An 18,848-nucleotide genomic window follows, 5' to 3' on the forward strand; every position below is an offset into this window, starting at 1 on the left:
CCAGTTTTCTCATCCTTAACACAGTGCTGGGGCATAGCTGCCCCATGGAGGAAGCCATATCACTTACCTAAGACACGGTGCTCGAAATGATTAAACAAGACAATCCGTATCAGAACTTAGCTACCTGACGGACTCAGAAGGTAGCTGTTCATGGCGGCGCAGACGACCCCCGCCTGCACCCCACCAGCCAGGCAGAGTCTCTTGTTCCCCCCGAGTGATGAGCCTGCTTCACACCACAGAGAGTCTCACCAAATTCACCACCGCTCCCCTCATCTGCACATTGCCGTCCCTTGTCACCTTCTCCCTTTCCCCAACAGTTTGATCTCGTTCCCCATGGTCATTCTTCTTTTGTCTTGTTCTTCCCTGTTCCCTCAAATAACTTTCCCCTTAAATCTTCCTTCTCTCACTACCATTCCTTCTGAGTCACTGTGTGGGTGCTGGGGACAGACAAATGAAGGGTGCACATCGTCACAAACAGGTACAGGAGAAAAGGGGCCCTCCCGCTACAGGGCGATACATCCTATAACCGTGATGTGCGGGTGCTGTGTGAGCACGGAGGACGGACACTGCACTCACCCTGGAGACCCCCAAAACCCTGCTCCGTGTCAGATGCCCCGGAAGCCACTTGGAAGACGTTGTCTCAAACTCACAGCGGTGATGGGAAGCGGCCACTGTCATCTCCACTTCACAAGAGAAGTTCTCACTCGCAGCTGCAGGGAGCTTCCTAAGAGCGGGCATTTACTGAGCACTTACTATGTGCCAGGCTTAGTTATAAGGAAATGTTGTTGAAGCCATTTATACATCACAACTACCCTATATTATTACTATGTCCTTTTCACTGATGCACAAAAAGATTAAGTAAGTGGTCCACGGTCACGCAGCTAGTAAGTGACAAAGCCAGGATTATTTAAATCAGCAAAATATATACATACACACATACATACATACACACTCACACACATACATACATACACAGTAAATGACCAACAAGAGAAGAGTGGTAGCTTATAAAGGATCCAGCTGAAGGAATGGTGGCTAGAATTAAAATTGTATTTCAGAAAAAACATAATGGGATGGAAAAAACACCCATCACATAACATTTAAAAGGGCAGAATATGAAACACTATATAAACTATGATACTAATTTTGCATGTATTTAACAACTTATATACATAACAAAAGACTAGAAGAAAATACTTCAAACATTAAGATCTCAAGATGTCAGGATTACAGGGGATTCATAGATCTTTCCTTTATACTTGTCCGCATTTTCTAAGCTGTTTTAATCTGTTTTATTTGTACATGTACATATGCACATGTGCACAAATTTTACATAAATGCCTCTACTGCATTTCCTCTGTTTGGTCGGTTCTCCCACTCACATAGTCACCTTGCTTTGCTCAAGCAACAGTAAACACGTCCCATGATCCCACCCCATCCCCTGGCCTTCCAGTAAGGCCACAGTGGAGCCAATGAAGTGCAGATACTATGACTTACTCAGCCATTCCCCAAGTGTTGGCCATTCCTCTGTTTGCATGTGCTTCCATTTTTGGCCACTAGTAAAGAAAAGCTCCAAGGACATGTCCTTCCACATGGGCCGGCTCAGCTCCAGGGGACTGTTTACAGCACTGAGCGTTCCGTCGCCTTGCTTCCGGGGCACTCTACATGCTCTTCCTCTCAGGAACCCTGGTTACCTGGCTGAGTCACTCTCCCTCAAGAATGCCCAAGCATTCCCCCGGGCTGCTTCCTCTCATCTCTCCTAAGGCTGATTCAGGACCCCGAGTTCTGGTAAATAACTGTCATTTTTCTCTTTCACCGAATTGAACCAGTTGGATCTGTATCCCAGCACCAACTGCTGGCTCCAGCACATTTTAGTCAGTGGAACAAATGGATGGATGGGTGGATAGATAGATGGATGGATGGATGGTAGATGGAGGGAGAAAGAGAAGATGGATAGATGGATGGATGGATGGATGGATGGATGGATGGATGGATGGATGGATGACAGATGGATGGATGGATGGTAGATGGAGGGAGGAAAATAAGATGGATGGATAGATGGATGAATGGCTGGAGGGACAGAAGATGGATGTGTGGATCAAGGTTAGGGCCTAAAGGGTCTTGTGTATCAAACTTAAAGAGTATGAACTTTATCCTAAAGAACATGGCAAATTGTTGAAGAATTGTAAGCAGCAGCATATCATTATTAAATTTTTAAAAATGTTTTAGGCATGAGTGTGGAAGACAGAGTTGAGGAAGCCAGAGTGAAAGCAAGGCACTGCTAGGAGACAACAGAAATGATGCAGGTGAGAAATGATGAGGGTCATGTCCATGCCACTCATTGGGCAGACATACCGCAGGTGCCCATTTCATCTCCCACATCCCAGGAGTCCTGGTCTGCAATGTCAACGGGACAAAGAACTCACAAGGGTCACACTGTCAATCAGTGCTGTGCTCTGACTGGACCTCAGGTCCCGCTGGCTCAGAACCAGTGAGTTCTCCAGCGTGGACATTGCTAAGCAAAGACAATGGCAGAATGACGGGGCTGGGGGTGGGTGGGTGGGGGAAAGGTGCCATTGGGAGATGGTAAGGAAATGGACGGAGCTTGTCAACTGAATACACGGAGTAAGTATATCAGAGGGAGGTTTTAGAATGATACCCAAACTTCTGCTTTAGCAACTCACCAAAAAGAAAAAAGGTGGCATTCGAAAGGAAAGGTAATGAGTTCCATTTGGTGCCTGATGAATCGAACCTGTACTTACAATTGCCTCGTATTTCGTATGTTTGCCTCATTTGTGGACTCAATGCATTACCAACTCTCTGTTTAAAACTCTTTGCATTTCCCAGGGCAAACCTTCCCAGACATTGATATCAACATTGATCACCGATATTTACTGAATGACTGTCCTGTGTGAGGCGTACCTATCATTTAATTCATAACATAGTTTTTCAAGGTAGGATCTTATCATGATTGAGACCTTGAGCATTGAGATCAGACATGAACTTGAATCCAGCTCTACGATATACTACCTGTGTAGGACTGGGCAAATGACTTAAAAATTTCCAATTTTTTCATATGTGAAACGGAGGTAAATAAAATAGTGTGACAATTAAGTGGTAGAGTGCATGTAAAGCTCCAAGCAGAGTGTCTGACATATAAGAACTGCTCGAAAAATGTAGACGTGTATAGAGGTAAAAGAGGCTGAAAAACTAGTCAAAAATGATATATCAAGTAACTGCTGTTCTAAATCTCTTATATATTCTAATAGTAATAGAATTGACTGGAATAAAGCTTTAAGGTCATAATAAAGGCCAAAAAGGCCCTAAATTTAAGCACAGAACAATTAAGTTTGGGTGGTAATGGAAGTTAATGAAAGAGAGAATAGATAACTGGAAACTGACCACAATTCCAAATTTTTTATTTACCCGTAATCTCAACTTTCTTTCCTCTTCGTTATTAGTTAAAAATAGAAAAACTGAATAGTTTGTGGCTTTCTGGGAAATGCTAAGGAACTTGAAAAAAAACTAAAATATATTTGTATCTAAATCAATACTGCTTGAGGAAATAAAAATGGCAAGTAGACAGTAAGCCCGCCTCTTTGAAACTCATTTTTGGTTTTTGTGTGTGTGTTTTTTAATTTCATATAGTATAAGATGACACTTCTAAGTAGCTTCAGATTCTTTTCAATTAATCCTTTCTTTTTGAGGTTTATCTTTTCTTTCTCAAAATATAATGGAAAATATAATATCTGTGCATTTATGCCTTTATTTTATTCCAATCAGTAGTTTTGACTAATCACAGATTACTGTGTGTTGGGAAACTATGTAAGGAATAGCTATTTCTAAATTCTACAATATTTATCATTTTTGAGTAAACATTTTTTTTTCACAAAGAATTGAGAGGGCAAAAAGAATGCCTATTGGAATAACTGAAAGATTGAGTTCTATATCCCCATATAAGTTTGACCCATATAAAATATTTCATTCTAGAGGAACGCTTATACTTTGAAAGATTGTTTTATTCATGTGGTCTACCAGATCATGTTAGATAATCCATAACATCTCATTTCATGAATTAAGACTGTCTGACATCTGTTTTTTAGGTCCGTATTTTAAAACTAATTACTATGTGATTCATAGGCAAATCACGTTGGATGTGCTACAGATAATTTAGTTAATTGCCTAAATGTTAAAAGGCCTTAAATGGAAACAAAACGGTACCAAGTTTGTTTCCCTTACTCTAAATAAAGATATGTGCCGTAAGTCAGCAGACATAGATCAGAGATTGTGGTAAACATGGGGAACTCGACACAAGCCTAAGAAAGCCTAGAGCACTGCAGTTACCGAAAGATTGACTAAGGCTCTGTTTAATTATCAGCGCTATAAAAAATGAGTAATATTTACCTGGCCATAATAGTACTGGGTAAAAGTCACTTATCTTTCCTGCCAGGTGCCGTATTTCTCACAGTTATTACAAAGAATGAGAAGAAATCTTTAGTTAGTCATTCCTTTCCCAATTCTGCCATCCCACCGTCTTATATAATTTGGGGATTGGGGGGTTGTTCAAAAAAAAAAAGGAAGCTGATATAAAAAATAAAAACAAAAGTGCCAACTAGCCCAGATCCTAAACAAAGACAGTGACTAACACGTTTGTTACTGAAGGGTACAAGCAAAAGTTAGGCAACGGTTTGGCAGGAACTCACTGGTTCAGTATTTATCAGTCTTCTGTAAACTCCCGAGTATCTGGTGCAATCAGAGTGGTGAGTAATCGAGGGTGCTTGTTCTTAGCAAGCCCAGGTTAAGAGCAGACTGAAAGGGTCCTTCTGGTTTACGCTCACGCACGGAGCGCATCAGAAACCCAGTGTTCCCAGAATCAGCTCCTAACTGACGTGGGAGCGTGCACCCAGGAAGTCAGTGACTGTAAGTCATTAACTGAGCTTCACCACGTCGTGTAACGTGAGTTCCGGTGACATTGCTGAAGGCCTTTTGGATTTTGGCAAAGATGCTTTGGAGTCATTAGTTATCTGTCAATCATTTACAAATCTTTTCTGAAATCCGTGAGCAAATAATGCTTTATCACTTTCAACATGTGCCCGTGTAAATGTGAGTCATGGTAAGAGTGCTATGTGGAGGGGTCTGGGCAGCTGAGTGGGGGAGTGAAGGTGTTTCAAACAGAATGCGGTGATGGAAAATGCCCACACGTGCCAAAAAAAAGTGGTTGGACTGTGCCTGGACTGGGAAAAATAATTAATAAAAATTGAGGCTGTGATTCATGCTGTGTTTTGCCCCAGCACAGGGGGAACATAAATTGCTCATTAACTGTCGTCGCTCGGGCTGAGTTCTGAGCACCTGTTATTTGTGTCACATGGGAACCTTACTCCAGCCCCTCTTTCACAAAAATATGTTCATTTCTCACAAAGTACCGAGTATCTATTTCTATTAAATTCGCCTGACAGATAAGCTTCAAAAGACCAAAGTAACTCATTAATGCAATGTTTCCTCAGCCCGCCAGCCAGCTCTACAGGAAAGTCAGACAGTGACAAATAGCAAATAACATTTTTAAAACCCCCTCGTAGGATTTGTTAGGGATCTAGTAATGCTATAAAGCCTCAACAATTTTTTGTACATTTTGTAAAATAATTCTGTCTCCTCAGAAGCACGTAACAGAGCGTGAAATTCAATTGTTTTTGTCATTGCATGTTTTATTAGCCATATACCACAAGGAAGAGAATCAAAGCAAAACAGTATATAATGCTATTAAATTATAAGAATCCTGTGAGATCTTCCATAGGGTCAAAGAGTATCTGTGACTTAGATAGAACTGGTGCCAAACACGAAACGCAAACAAGGAAACGTGTGTATGTCCTCCAGAATTCCATTCAGGAAGGTGGGTAGGATTCACCAACCAAACTGCGAGTTTGTCAGGGACGACACTGGGTCTCCAGCAGCACCCAGAGGGTCAGATGGACAACGCTATGTTATGAACTGGGCAGTAGGCAAAGCCTTGACAAATGCGTGCCCGATATTTCGGCATGAATAAAGGGAGACCCACAGATTCCAAAGTAGTGACGGGTGTAAAATGTGCCCACCAAAATATATGTCCCTCCTGAGTTTCCATGGTGAATTAGAGAAGAATCGTTGGTTTCAACAAAAATCACCTTTTGAAATCCGCTACGTATTTCAAAGAAAACACTGATCGAAATAAATAATACCTAACAATGTGTTAATGCACAGTACTGCTTGGTTACCTATACACATGACCTTCAAGTTCACAGGGAAAGCACCATGTGTCTCCAGCCCTCCAGGGCCCGCGGGGTCCCCCAGCGCTCTCACGGTGTGTGAGCCAGCACCAGTTTTAAACTACCCACCTTCCGCGGTTTATCCCGCAATCAGTCTTCTAACCAACTGACCACGTATCCCCAAGATGAAGGGAGGTACATTTTTAAAACAATCTTGACATTTGTCTCAAAAAATGAAAAGCCAGAAGAGCAGCCAAGTCCTGTCTCCTCAGTGAGTATCCAACACACACACACACACACACACACACACACACAGAGCTCCACAAATCCCTTCAGGACACTTTGGAAACAGGAGCCCCTGGTTCTGACACAGACGCTGATGGGACCTGGAAAATGTTCTATTCACAAATGAAACCTCAACACGCCTCCTTTGCAACATCCCAGGTGGGGGATGGCTCATAATATTTAACAGAAGAAGGTATAATCTATTTTAATCCAATTAGCATTTCTTCCATACCCCCAATTTCATGAAAACACAAATACAAAAGTGTATTTTTGAAACAGACCAAATTAACGGACCATTTCGCTTTATAAAAAACTTCCAAACGCTGGGTTGCCTGCCCAGAGCACCAACGTGTGTGTTCAGTAGATGATGTGGGTTGTAAACACGAACCAAGGAGCTGCTCTTAAGAACACGGCTACATCAGGACGCAAAGCTCACCACTAGCCAAGTCGAGCCATAGAATTAAATCCCCCCCAACTGTGCGCAGTCGTCAAAGGTCTTCAAGCATCATCAAGGCTGAAGCCGAAGGATGGCAGCTGACTGCAGGCAATCCGCCCAAGTGGCTGCTGCAGGCGCGGGCTGATCCAGCTGCTTTGTTTATAGAAAATTATTTTTACGTTTTAAGAATGACTGGCAGACAAACGATGGTTAGTTAGACGTGGGTATTTTGGAGACAAATAGGAATGAAGTGAACCTATTACTTTAAAAACAAACTGATGGTATTCATGGTGATTTAAAAAAAAAACTGATGGTAATTTTTTTTCCAATTTTAAAATTTAGGCTTTCAAAGTGAAAAGTTCAATTTTAGAAGCTTGTGTGTGACAGCTCCCCAGTATTTCAAGATTTCTGAGAGGGTGAGTGGTCATATTAGGGAACACAATAATCTATATTGTATAATGAAACGTGTCAATATTTGGAAATTGGTCACATTTGATTAACCTATATTTCCCAAACTACCAATTTAAAGTGTAACAAAATCATGACCAATGAAGGTGCATCTGGAGCACCAAGTAGGCTGATATGGTTTCAGACCTCACACGTGAAGTAATGTTTCAGAAATAGCACTTGTGGTGTTTTGCTGCCGTAGCAAAGAACATCGATCATTATTTGAAAAAGCTATTATAATACTTCTCCTTTTTCTGACCTCATATCTTGAAAATCATATGGTCTTATATACGTCAGCCAAAACAATATATTGCTACACACTGAGGGCAGAAGCAATGATACAAACCCAGCTGTCTTTTATTAAGTTAGATGTTAAAAATATTTGTGAAAATGCTGCTTTGTTTATGAATTGTTTTGTTTTGGAAAACAGTTCTTTGTAATGTAAAATGGGTTGTTTAAATTCATATGTAGTGGGTTTATTATTGTTATTTTAATGACAGTCAATAAATTAATATATTTGTAAATAATTATTTTGTACTTTCCTAATTTTAATATCTAATACAATTAATACCAATGGATACAATTCACATAAGCAAAAATTTGGGAGGTCCCAACAAGTTTTAAGAGAACATTTGCTATTTCCTTTGACACATACATAGGTATATTTCTAGTCTTGTGCCATGCAATTTATTGATTATTGAAGAAATAACAGCAAAGAACTGACATGGTTGATCATAGTCGCCCAATTCTTTCTAGTTTAAAACACGTATTTACTTGCCCCATGAAATACTTTACGTCCCAGCCTCCCTGGCAGCTACATGTGAGGATGTGTCTAATTTCTGCGCGTAAGATGCAAGCACCGGGCTCATGTGGTCCTTTCAGGAAGTGTCCTTAAAAAGGAGTGTGTGTTTGTTCTCCTTCCCCTATGCTGCTTCCCGGGAGTAACGGCTGGAGCTCTAGCAGTCATTTTGGAACATGAGGACGAGAGACAAATAGTAAAACAGAAGGAACCAGATTCTGGACAACTTTGTAGAGTCATTGTGCCATCCCTGGACTGTCACCTCTGAACTTTTTATACAAGAGAAATAAAAGTTCTATTTAAACCTTATTAAACTATTGTTCTGGTTTCGCTATAATATATATACTATCCCCCAAAATACAATTTTGATGGGGAAAATGCTGTATATAAACATTTTGGGTTTTCCAAATAGAATATCAGGGGGATAAAAAGTTTGCTCCATTAGCAAAACCAAAACAAACAAGAAAATAACAAACCAATGAAAATCAAAACAAACAAAACAATATGGGAAAAGACATGTGTTGCTCTAAGAATCCAGATTTCATTACTTTTAAAAAACAATAGGGATACGTGACAAAAACCTAAAACTACCCTTGGTCATTTGAGTAATAGTGCTTTCATGGTGAAGAGTGATCCAGATTTTTTCCAGATTCCATAGAAAATGTATCACACATTCATCATTTTGCCAGCATTCACCTCACAGTCTGAGTTTTCTTTTATTGAGATAAAGAGATTGGCTGTCCTTTTAATCAACTGACCAATGTACAAACAAGCTCAGATTAACTCCTTGGCTAATTGCTAGGCATGATAAAAACACTGGTTGACAAAACATGAATAAATAAATGACTATAAGCTTGGAAGTGCTACCTGCAGTGTTTCAAAGTGTAAATCATATCTCTAGTCAGCACTTACAGCATTAATATCTGCCAATGTTATCATGCATTTGCAGAGGTCAGACGAGCTATGTCTCACTTCCCCTAAGCACAGAGATGGTGACATCAAGGGGGTATGTGACAAGCCTAAGGTGAGGTAGTGGATTTAAGCTGGTCTGGAGTTTCATCCATACACCAAGTCTCGTCTGCTGGTGTCCCGTCTGCTGATGTCCCATCTGCTGATGTCCTGTCTCACAGCCTCCCACTCTGCACTGCATAGCACCTCTCCGCTTCTGAGTTAATCATTTCTTGGCCATTATCTGCCAAGAGTTCTTATCTCTTTTGCTGTCACTTTATAACAGGGTCCTCTTATCAACCTGCATAGAATCATGTGATCAGTTCAAACCTATCAAAAGTTTCCATTCTTCAGATTAGACACCATCATGAAACTGGATACATGGTTTACAGCAGGTCAGTAATCCTGGAAAAAGTACAGAGTCCAGGGAAAGACTTGCTTGTACCTTTCTGAATTCTCGGATTTTTTTTTTGGTTGTTTTTTTTTTTTTTTTTGGTTTTTCATAACTTTCACTAAGGGTCACTGCAGTCTGATGTGTCGTTCCCCCAAGGACACAAAATTTGACAAGCTGCATTTTTTCTTATGCTCAATGATTTCTGCTTTAAGCCAAAGGACCGCCTATAATTTCACTAAGAATGTGTTCTAATTTGGATACTGGGAATTTACAAGAGTCTCTAAAGCATGGATTTACACCTGTTGGTAAGTAGGAGCTGCTCTATTTATCATTTTTTAATATTTTGCTATTAGATTAATATATGTGAATTAATCTCACTGATGCATTTAGTATTATAAATCACTGCTTTTCCTAGTCTTTATTAAAAGCACATAAGCACATGTATATATCACACATTTATCTTTCTTGAAGTGCAAAGAAAGTAAATGGTTATTTCAAATATTATTCATGATATCCACTGTTTTTGGATGTCATTCTATTAGCCTAAAACAGCTGGGAAAACATATCGATTTCATCCCTAATATTTCCTGATCATTTTTAATCAGAAATAATAAGCTAAAATTTGAACAATTTGAACAAGTTAACCATATGGAGTGATCAATCATTGACCAAACTTTAATGCACAGCTTTCAGATATTTGTGAAGTTTCCAGCCACATCACAGTGCGGTATCATTCATTGCAGATACTGTAGAAAATCTTTTGTTTTTCTGGCAAATGGGTGTCGTGCCAAAAAAAGAAAAAAGAAAAAAAATCGCACTAGCGTTAATTCAGGATTTAGAAGTTAAGGGTTACTGTTTGTTTTTCAAAATAATGAAAAACGTCTTGTTTTTCTAATCAGAAGTACATCAAGCTAATTTTCATTTTTTTAAAAAGAACCAAAGCAGGAGAGTCGCGAACTTGTTACTGTCACAGCCAGAGCACATTCAGTTAATCGGAAGAGTAGGGCTGAAGGGCGGCGAGGCCCAGCGGCCTGGAAGGTCTGGAACTGCCAGCGGCCTGTGGAAGTCACGACCCTCTTTCCCCCCCAGTTTTAGGAGGCCTGTGCCTTTCCGGTAGCACTTTCTTAGGCTTGGGGACGGGGACGTCCCGCGAAATGCTGGGGCCTGTCCTGAGCTCCGCCTTCCGCCCCTGCTGGACCCAGAAGGGAAACCGAGGCTTCGGCTCTTCCTCCTTCTCGCCTGATACCCAGCTGACCCCACTGGGTGCAGTGATTGCTTTTTTATGGGCCCACTACACCCTAAAGCGTATCAGTTGAGGAAATGGTTACCAAGAAATGCCCTGTACTTCCGAAAAGGAACCCTCGGGGAGGCAAGCAGAGTGCAACCGGGACTCGATTGCTCTGCAGATAAGAGGCTGAAAGGGACGCGAAACGATTTCAGATCTTTTCGCTGATCAGGACTCCCTCCAGGAGGCAGCCTCGCGGAGCGTTCTGCGCGCGCGGCGTCGGGGGCGCGCGGCGAGAGCGCGCTCGGACCGGGGACGCGGGCGGCGCGCGCACGGGGCCAAGCGCGCTTCCAGACGCGCCCGCGCGGGGAGGGGGTCCCGGGACCACACACGCCGATCGCCCACCGCGTGGCTCAAACCTCGGGGTGGACTAACCCAGGTCAGGGAGTGGGAGGGGGCGCGCTTGCATTTCTCTGCGCTTCTGCAGAATAGCCGTACGTTCCCCACCGCACCGGCTCTGCGGCCGGACAGGCGTGTCCATCGTGAGCGGAAAGGACACCTGCCAGTCGGGTGAGCCGCTGGCTGCAGAGGCAGGGAACCCGCGGAGCGCCCGCCTACCCCGGAGCATCGGCTAGAGACTGGGCCTCCGCAAAAAGCACCCAGGACGGCGCTCACCCAGCCGCCCCAACACCCTACAGCTGCCCAGGCACTTCCGGGCGCCAGATCCCGGGGCGACAGAAGTCCAGGCAACTTTCCGGTAAAAGAGCCCTCTTTCCGGATCTTGTTCGCAGCCACCCGCCCCTCGCCGGCCCAGGCACACTCCTCCCCCACCCCCACCCCCACCCCCGGTATTGCAGCCCCGCAGGTGGCTGTGAGACGTCCCTGCTTTCCACGTCTTAGGCACCGAGAGGGGGCTGCTGCCACTGGAGTCCATCTGTTCATGGGGTAGGGTAGCCTCTGAGGGTCATTCCCTAGGATCTTGGCTAGACACTCACCCAGAGGACCAACAGGAAGGAAGAGAGGACAGCGTGGAGCCATCACACACTGGACAGCTGGCTGGAAGGGGCTGACCCCCGGTGCTGAAGGCCGTTGCCTCTTGGACTGGGGTCTGGCTGCCCAGGGCCGGCCCGCTGGGCAGAACCCACGGGGCAGCTGTACAGTGTCTGAGGGCCTCCCGTGGCTGTGAGATGGGATGGGGTGCCGAGTGGTTCACAAGACTGTCCCCAAGTACGTGAGCTTTCCAAGTCTCCATTAAGTCCCATGTGTCCTGTTAGCAAATGTGTCTGTTAATTTTAAAAGCTGCCTCTGTAGGTCCCAGCTGGACACGAGTTTTCTTCTGTGCACATTGGTGGTTCCATGAAAAATGTGTCCAGATATCTGCACTCAGAGAAAAGTGGGAAAACGACAAAGTGCTCCTTCTGCCCACCTGTGATGGGATAACCAAGCAGAATGGGGTCCTGGAAGAGCAGCAGACACGGGTTAGACCCAGATTGTCCCCTAAGGAAACGCTCTGGCACACAGTTCTGCTGCCTCCCAAATGGTGATTTTACTGGGTGAAATGGTGAAATTACTGAGTAGTAATTTAAAAGAAAGAGAGGAACTGAGAGAGAAAATAAAGTACTTGTTTGTATCAGCAAGAGACAGATGCGTGTGGTAGGAACCAAGCCACATAACAAGCATGCATTGGTCCTCCTGCCACGTGGCCATACGACGCATGGATTTGTATTACATGTGTGTAATGCTGCAAACTAAGGGCACTCATGGAACATGTTAGACACATTCGATATAACATTGTGTATTATCCACAGGAAGGCATGTCTGCAAAGTGAGGGGCGCATAACGCCCAATGCAGACGCCGTGTTGAGACTGGGACATCAAGTTGCTAGCTGGTCCTTAGCCCTCTTGGGGGCTGCTTTGATCCAGTGATAACCTCCAGTAAGCTCCCTGCCCACAAGGATCTCTGAGAGGAGATATCTTGCAGTGGAAAGTGACATGGCCCACTTTGTCACCCTAACCTCTAGCCAGCTTTATGTGCGGTGGACCTAGCCTGCCAGTCACCCAAGCCCAGGTTCTGATTCTGGCTGCCGGAAGCTAAGCTCTGCTGCCCCCTGTCCTTCCAGCCCCGCCCACCTGCCAAACAGTGCTTTCCGGAGTCTCTACTGGCCTCCACCCACCACTTCTGACCTGACCAAAGTGAAAGGATTTCTTTAGTGCCTCTCTTTAAAAAGCAAGAGAGATTTATGGAGGAAGGGAGAACAGAGACTCGGCAGGGCTTTTTCACTTGCCGCCTCCACCCAGACACAATGCCTAGCGCTATCTTGGATTCAGCCTTGAACTTGAGCTGATCTAGAGAAGGGCTCTGGGAAGGTTCCCACCTGGAGGCCCTCCCCTTCCCCGACTGCCAGGGAAGCTCCGCCCAGATGTCTCTCTCCGCAAGTCCTAACCCAACTCAGGATAAAGCCACTTCTTTGAGTTGAATTTCCTCACTCTTCTTATTGGAACAAAAGCTTCTCTGAAAAATCTGGTTGGCTTCAAGGAACTTCAGGAGTGTGTGTGTGTGTGTGGGGGGGGTCACTGTAGCCTGGGGGGGGGGGTGGGAGGCCTGGGGAAGGGTTGAAATGCGACCAACGTGAGCTTGAAGAGAGTAAGCCTGGGAGGGCCGTGCAGACTGAAACGAAGCAGGCACGTTAGTGCAGGTTGTTATTTCTTTGTCTTTCGGGAAATTTTAGATGTGTTTTTGTGTGATTGCTAAGCAAGACATACTTAACTTTTAAACTCCAAATAATCTGTATACAGAAGAGAATAAACAGTTGCATCTGGGGGTGATGTAATTGGCCCTGGAACAATGGCATGCCCCGCAAGAGGGTCCCGTCAGCAGGGACCTTGGGATGGTCATTGATTACCTTCTGGTCAGGTTCCTGACACAGATAAGTCTGGATGAAGTTAGGGGGAAGGAGGCAAAAGAGACAAATACCAAGGACAGCTGATCTTCCCAGCAGCGTAGTGGGGTGCTTTCCTGACTCCGTCTCTGCAGCTGTCTGGTTGACTGGTAGGTAACCCCACTGATGAAACGATGGAGTCCAAAAGGTCAGGTGACTAACCTAAGGCCACTCAGCTTGTCAGGAGAGTAAACTGGAAACAGGACCCAGGGACTTCATTCTGAAACCCCTTCTTTTTCCTCAAGGGAGTAACAACTGTCCTTATTGATGTAAAGGAATTATGATTAAAAACATGGCTGGTTGACTCAGACTTTCTTCCAAAAGGCATTTGGGGATTAAGATAGACATTTGTAAATAGCCCTTTACCTCCCTTTGCGTTCCACACTGGAAGTCAGATGCAGATCCTGGGAGGCTGATTCAGAAGGATGGGATGGGAGAGGTGGCCGGCAGGGTGGGGACAGCACCAGGCAGCCCTGCGGGGAGGGGGGTGAGAAGGGACTCCTGGGGTCCTGGAGAGGATCTCGGGGTCTGGCTGAGGTTTCGCTTGTCTGATGATGGCAACTCACAGGGCTACTGAGAACGGCCCTGCAAGACAACTCAGAGCATCTATTGGGTCTGAGGACGGCAGTAGAACCAGTCAAAATGAGTGCGTTTCCGGAGAGTAGGACTTGTTTCCCTAAGGAAAAAACATCAGTGGTTCCATGGGGAGAGGAGACCGGTTACGCACTCCCCCGCCGCGTGTGTGCACGTTTGACAAGCCCAGGTGTGCCTGGAGCAGAGACTCTGACCCGGCGCCCGTTTGCCATGGTCCATGTTGATTCCTGTCTCAGCCACACCAGGCTCCATCTGCTCCCGCGGTCTACACAGGACGGGGAAGAAAAGCCCTCTGAACCCTGCGCCAGGTCCCCAAAGCGACTTCCCACAGTTTCCACACCAGAAACCCAGGGAGAAAGCGAAAGAACCTGTCCCCAGCTTCGGCGTACGCTGGCCACCATCTCTTACTGCAAAAGTTTTCTGTAGGTTGGAAAAGCCAACACCCTCTGAACCGCGCAGCCCTAAGGTCCCCAACTCCTGTGCCGCGAGCCCGAGGTGACCATGCCACCACAAGTCAGGCCTCTCCAAACCGCCACTTAACCTGCGGTCCAAGAGGGACCCCAATTGCTCCACCGCCTGGCTCTGCGCAGCACTCTGAGCTTGAGAATCAGAGACCCCGGGGGATCTCCCAAGGCAGAAGCCCTCAAAGGTCCATCCCAGCGCTGCACGAGCGCAGGAATTCGGGAACCTTCCCTCAAGAAACTGCCAGTGTGGCGGGGGTCAGGTGGCTGCTAGTCCCAGAAGACACTAGTCCAAGTGGGGGGCCCTGGGGTCCCAGGGTTAGTGCTCAGCGACATTTAGCGCTGGGCGGCCTGCTGGCCCAGGAGTACCCTGGGAAACGGCCGCTATTCACTCTTCTGCTTTGTTCCGAAGAGGGTCGGGGTGGTTCCCGTTACGAGTCTCCCAGTTTGTAGTGGGACCTGACTCACATTTCCACGTCACTTACAGAGAGGAAGACCACCTACCCACCGTTATGTCCCCAGCCAGGCCGGCTCTCCCGGGTCACTCCGAAGGGCATCAGCTATCCCGAGGCCCAACTCGCCCAGACCCCTGGGTGGGGACAACGCACCCCAGAGAACATGAAGTCCAAAAGTCCTACAGTGAAGCCTTTTTACAGAGAGTGGCAGCTGCCCGGCATCCGGGCCCAGCTCCCCAAACCTCACCTCGCCGTCCAGGCCAGGAGGGAGGTTGTGTGGGGGAGGGGGGCAGGAGCCCTCTGTCCCGAGGTCATTGCGTCCGGTGCAGTTCCTCCCCGGTACAGACGCCGCGCTGCGTGAAGGCACTGTCCTACTGATCGTGAACAAGGCCACGTGCGGGCACCCCTGAGGTCTACACCCGCAGTGGGGTCCCCTGCAGCAGGGCCCGTGTTGACATCTGCAGTAGTTATTTACACAGACGCAGAAAGGGTTTTGTTTTGTTTTGTTTTTTAACGGGGCACGACTTCTCACCCATTGCAGCTTATTTTTTTCAAAGCCTCAGCCCATGAGATGCTCCTCGGTAATGTGTGTAGGTCTGTACTGAAATCTAATCCCTCTTTTCTTAAAATCTAGTGCCGGGGCCACGGGGGTGGGGCGCTGGGAGGCGGGGCTGACAGCCCGGTCCCCTAAGCTCAGACGCCAGCTCTGGAGTTAACGCCAAACTGCATTTTCAGAAGAGAGAGAAGAGACTTCTGCTGAGCTTTTCGAGTGGGAGTGGCGGGGAAGTGAGGCGAGCCGCGTCCGTGGGCTGAAGGGCTCGCTTCCCTTCTCCTCTCAAGCCCTCGAGGCCTCTTCTGGAGTTTTTTCTAGAGACTTTCGGGGGGGGGGGGGGGAAAGCTAGGTTTCTTCTGGGGCTGAACAGTACACACGTGCTACAAGAAAAGTCATTATTCTGGTTTCTTAAAAACATAGGCCTGGGAGAGGCGTTAGCAATTGTTTCCAACCCTGTAGATTTGCAAGTTTTGTGTGGGGTTGGGTGGGTGGTGCCAGGCTTCTCCCCTCTGCCCCCGCCCCAGGCGCGCGGGACAGGTGGGTCTCCCACTCTGGCCTTGCGGGGACCTGCGCTTGCCATGCCCAGGAAGCCCGAGCTGGACGCGAGGATCTCGGCCTTGTGTCCCTCTGCGGCCCGCACGCGTGCAACACGCGGGCGGCTGGCACCTCTTGATCAAGGGCAGGCGCCCCTCCCTCACCCACCGCGCGCTGTGACCTGAGGCAGCACCGATGCGAGGTGCGGACCGAGCAGAACTGGGCGGCGGGTCCCTGCGGTGGGGAGTGCGAGACCCGGGCGCGCGGCCCCGCAAAGCTGCGCCCGCATCAAATATGCCAGGACTGGCTTCCCGCGCTCATCAAGGCTGCGGGAGCCTCCCCGAGCCGTCAGCTTTTATAATTGCAACCGTCAATCAACGCTTTCAGACCGTCAGAACCCGCCTGGGCGAGCCCAGGAGACCCGTCTCGCCGCCGGAAAGGAGCTGGGGAACGTGGGGGAAAGGGGAGGAAAGTTTGCCCGGAGTTGGCAGGAGCGCAGGGAGGGAAACCGAGCGCCACGACAGCTAGAGCCGGGCGACCTCCCCGCCTCCCCGCCTCCCCGCCTCGGGCCTCAGGTCCCGCACCAGCCACGCCTCCCGCAGCCGGGTGGGTTCCTGAGCGGGCCTCCACCCAAAGGCAGTGTCCCCGGAGGAGGGTGGGGGCTCGGCCCGCCCGCGGGGGCTTCACCATTGATTCCAGCGGGTCGGTGTATCTGTGCGTCGGTGCAGCGCAACGCCGACCTCCACGTTTAGACCTCACAGGCCCTGTTCGCCCTCCTATCTCAGCGGCGCCCCATCCCGCTCACACGGCGACCTCTGCCACCCGGAGCCATCCCCAGGTGACCGACCCGAGGCACCACGGGGGGCTCCTTCTCGCCTGCTCTCCTGGGGAGGGGCTTCTGGGAGAGGCCGAGGCCCATCCCAGGTCACAGGGCAGGCGGGTCCTGGAGGGGGTGGGGAGCTGCACAGCAGAACTAAAGGGTCAGGGGACCCGAGGGACGGCTCGGGAGGAGGCGCTCAGAGAGTGGGGACCAGGTGAGGCTGCAGCTCCGGGATGTGCGCCGCAGCGTCGGAAGCCGGGTACCGCGCCCTCCCTGTGCGTCGGCCCCAGGTTTGGGGGCACCGCTGCTCCCCTAAATCCTTTGCGGAGCAAGGGAGAAGGTGAAGTGTGCCCCCGGGTCTCTGACAAGAGCCGACTCCAGTGGAAGATTGCACCCGCCTCGTCCCCCGCAGGCCGGGTTTCCGAGGTCACCGAGGGAACCTAGAGGGGCCGGCCCTGCGGAGGCGTCCCTCCGTGGAGTGGAGGCCTGCAGGTCTCAGACGAGGAGGATTTCTCTCCGCTTGAGACCCCCCTGCGCCTTCGGTGCCCCTCGGGCTCACTGCTTCCTAAGCAGAGCGTCAACTCTCTTAACCTCTTCCTCCTGCCACCCCCACCACAGGACCTGTCCTCCCCTCCCAGGACCCAGCGTCAGGAGTCGCCCTGAGCTGCCGGCCTGGTGTTGGGGGGTGCCCCACTTCCCAGTGGGAGGGGGTGTTCTCAAATTAAGGCTTTGTACTACACTGATTTTCAAACTTCTCCTGAATCCACAAGCTCTGAGATGAACTCTCTTTCTGAAATATGTATACACATATTCTTAATTCACAATGATATTGAAACGATCTAGGAAATTCTGGAAGTGGACTGACAGGGTTACTTGACACTGCCAGGAAAATCTGAGCATCTTAAGCTTTACTAATTTTGCACACTCCCCCCTGCAAACTAATGGAGCCCCCACCCCGTTTAAATGTTTCCATGAAACCAGAAGATGACACTAACACTGAAATGTAAAGAATACATACTGCAGAGCAAAATGACCAGTCAGTACAGAGCGCCAACAGTGTCTGAATTGTGGGTGAGGATGGGTGGGAAACCATCCATTTCATATAAAAGTGTAGCTTATGCGTAGTGATTAGAGTATTTCTCAGTTCATCAAATACCGGTCGGGCAGTTTGAATGTGTGGTCTCTACGCCATTCAAACAGAATCAATGCAGATCTTTTGAGATTGCAATCCGCCCCCTCCCGCATGGACTCTGAGCATTACCGGCTCTCAGAGCAGACACTGAGGATGGGGCATTTCACACGCAGTCAGGAGGGACAAGCCATGTTCCTGTCGTTGGGATGAGATCTGAAAACCTTGTGAGGTTGGCTGGGTCAGTGGCCCAAGAGCTTGCCTAACAGATGTTTCTGTAAAACTTTTTAAAAGTGCTGGGCCTCGGGCCTCAGGGGTTTCGGCCCAAGAAAGAAACCCCAGGATGAAAAAGGAAAGCCCAGACTGAATGCGTTCTCTATGGAAGCACAGTTCACTGGAACTTAGGAAGTGTGTCGCCAAGATGGGGGGGGGGGGGACATTTATAAGCGAGGGAAGGAACTGGGAAGAGTGGACAAACAGGGGTAGCAAGTGAGTGAACTCTAGGCGACGCGGCTGCCCCTCGGCGAGCAGAGACGCTCGGCCACCCCAGGGCGCCCGGGGCCCGCCACGGCCTCTCCGCGCGCGGACTG

The 18,848-nt window shown here is 47.9% G+C and overlaps 1 protein-coding gene and 1 long non-coding RNA gene across 2 annotated transcripts in view; both read left to right on the top strand.

Annotated features, from left to right (window-relative positions):
* Positions 1–1,588: 1,588 nt before the first annotated feature.
* Positions 1,589–4,558, top strand: LOC148758194 (uncharacterized). The gene is made up of 3 exons (XR_016021641.1): positions 1,589–1,788; positions 2,230–2,306; positions 2,848–4,558. It is a non-coding gene; the product is annotated as an uncharacterized LOC148758194 (long non-coding RNA).
* A 5,088-nt stretch (positions 4,559–9,646) lies between these two features.
* Positions 9,647–18,848, top strand: part of NR5A2 (nuclear receptor subfamily 5 group A member 2) — a 105,124-nt gene continuing 95,922 nt past the window's right edge. The window contains exon 1 of the mRNA XM_019750931.3: positions 9,647–9,853. Coding sequence (XP_019606490.2) covers positions 9,790–9,853 — 64 coding nt within the window. The 5' untranslated portion in view covers positions 9,647–9,789. The remainder of the gene's footprint in view (positions 9,854–18,848) is intronic.

Source organism: Rhinolophus sinicus, chromosome 6 (genome assembly GCF_057876585.1).
Source record: "Rhinolophus sinicus isolate RSI-liver-muscle chromosome 6, RSI-T2T, whole genome shotgun sequence".
In the NCBI taxonomy this organism is placed as follows: domain Eukaryota; kingdom Metazoa; phylum Chordata; class Mammalia; order Chiroptera; family Rhinolophidae; genus Rhinolophus; species Rhinolophus sinicus.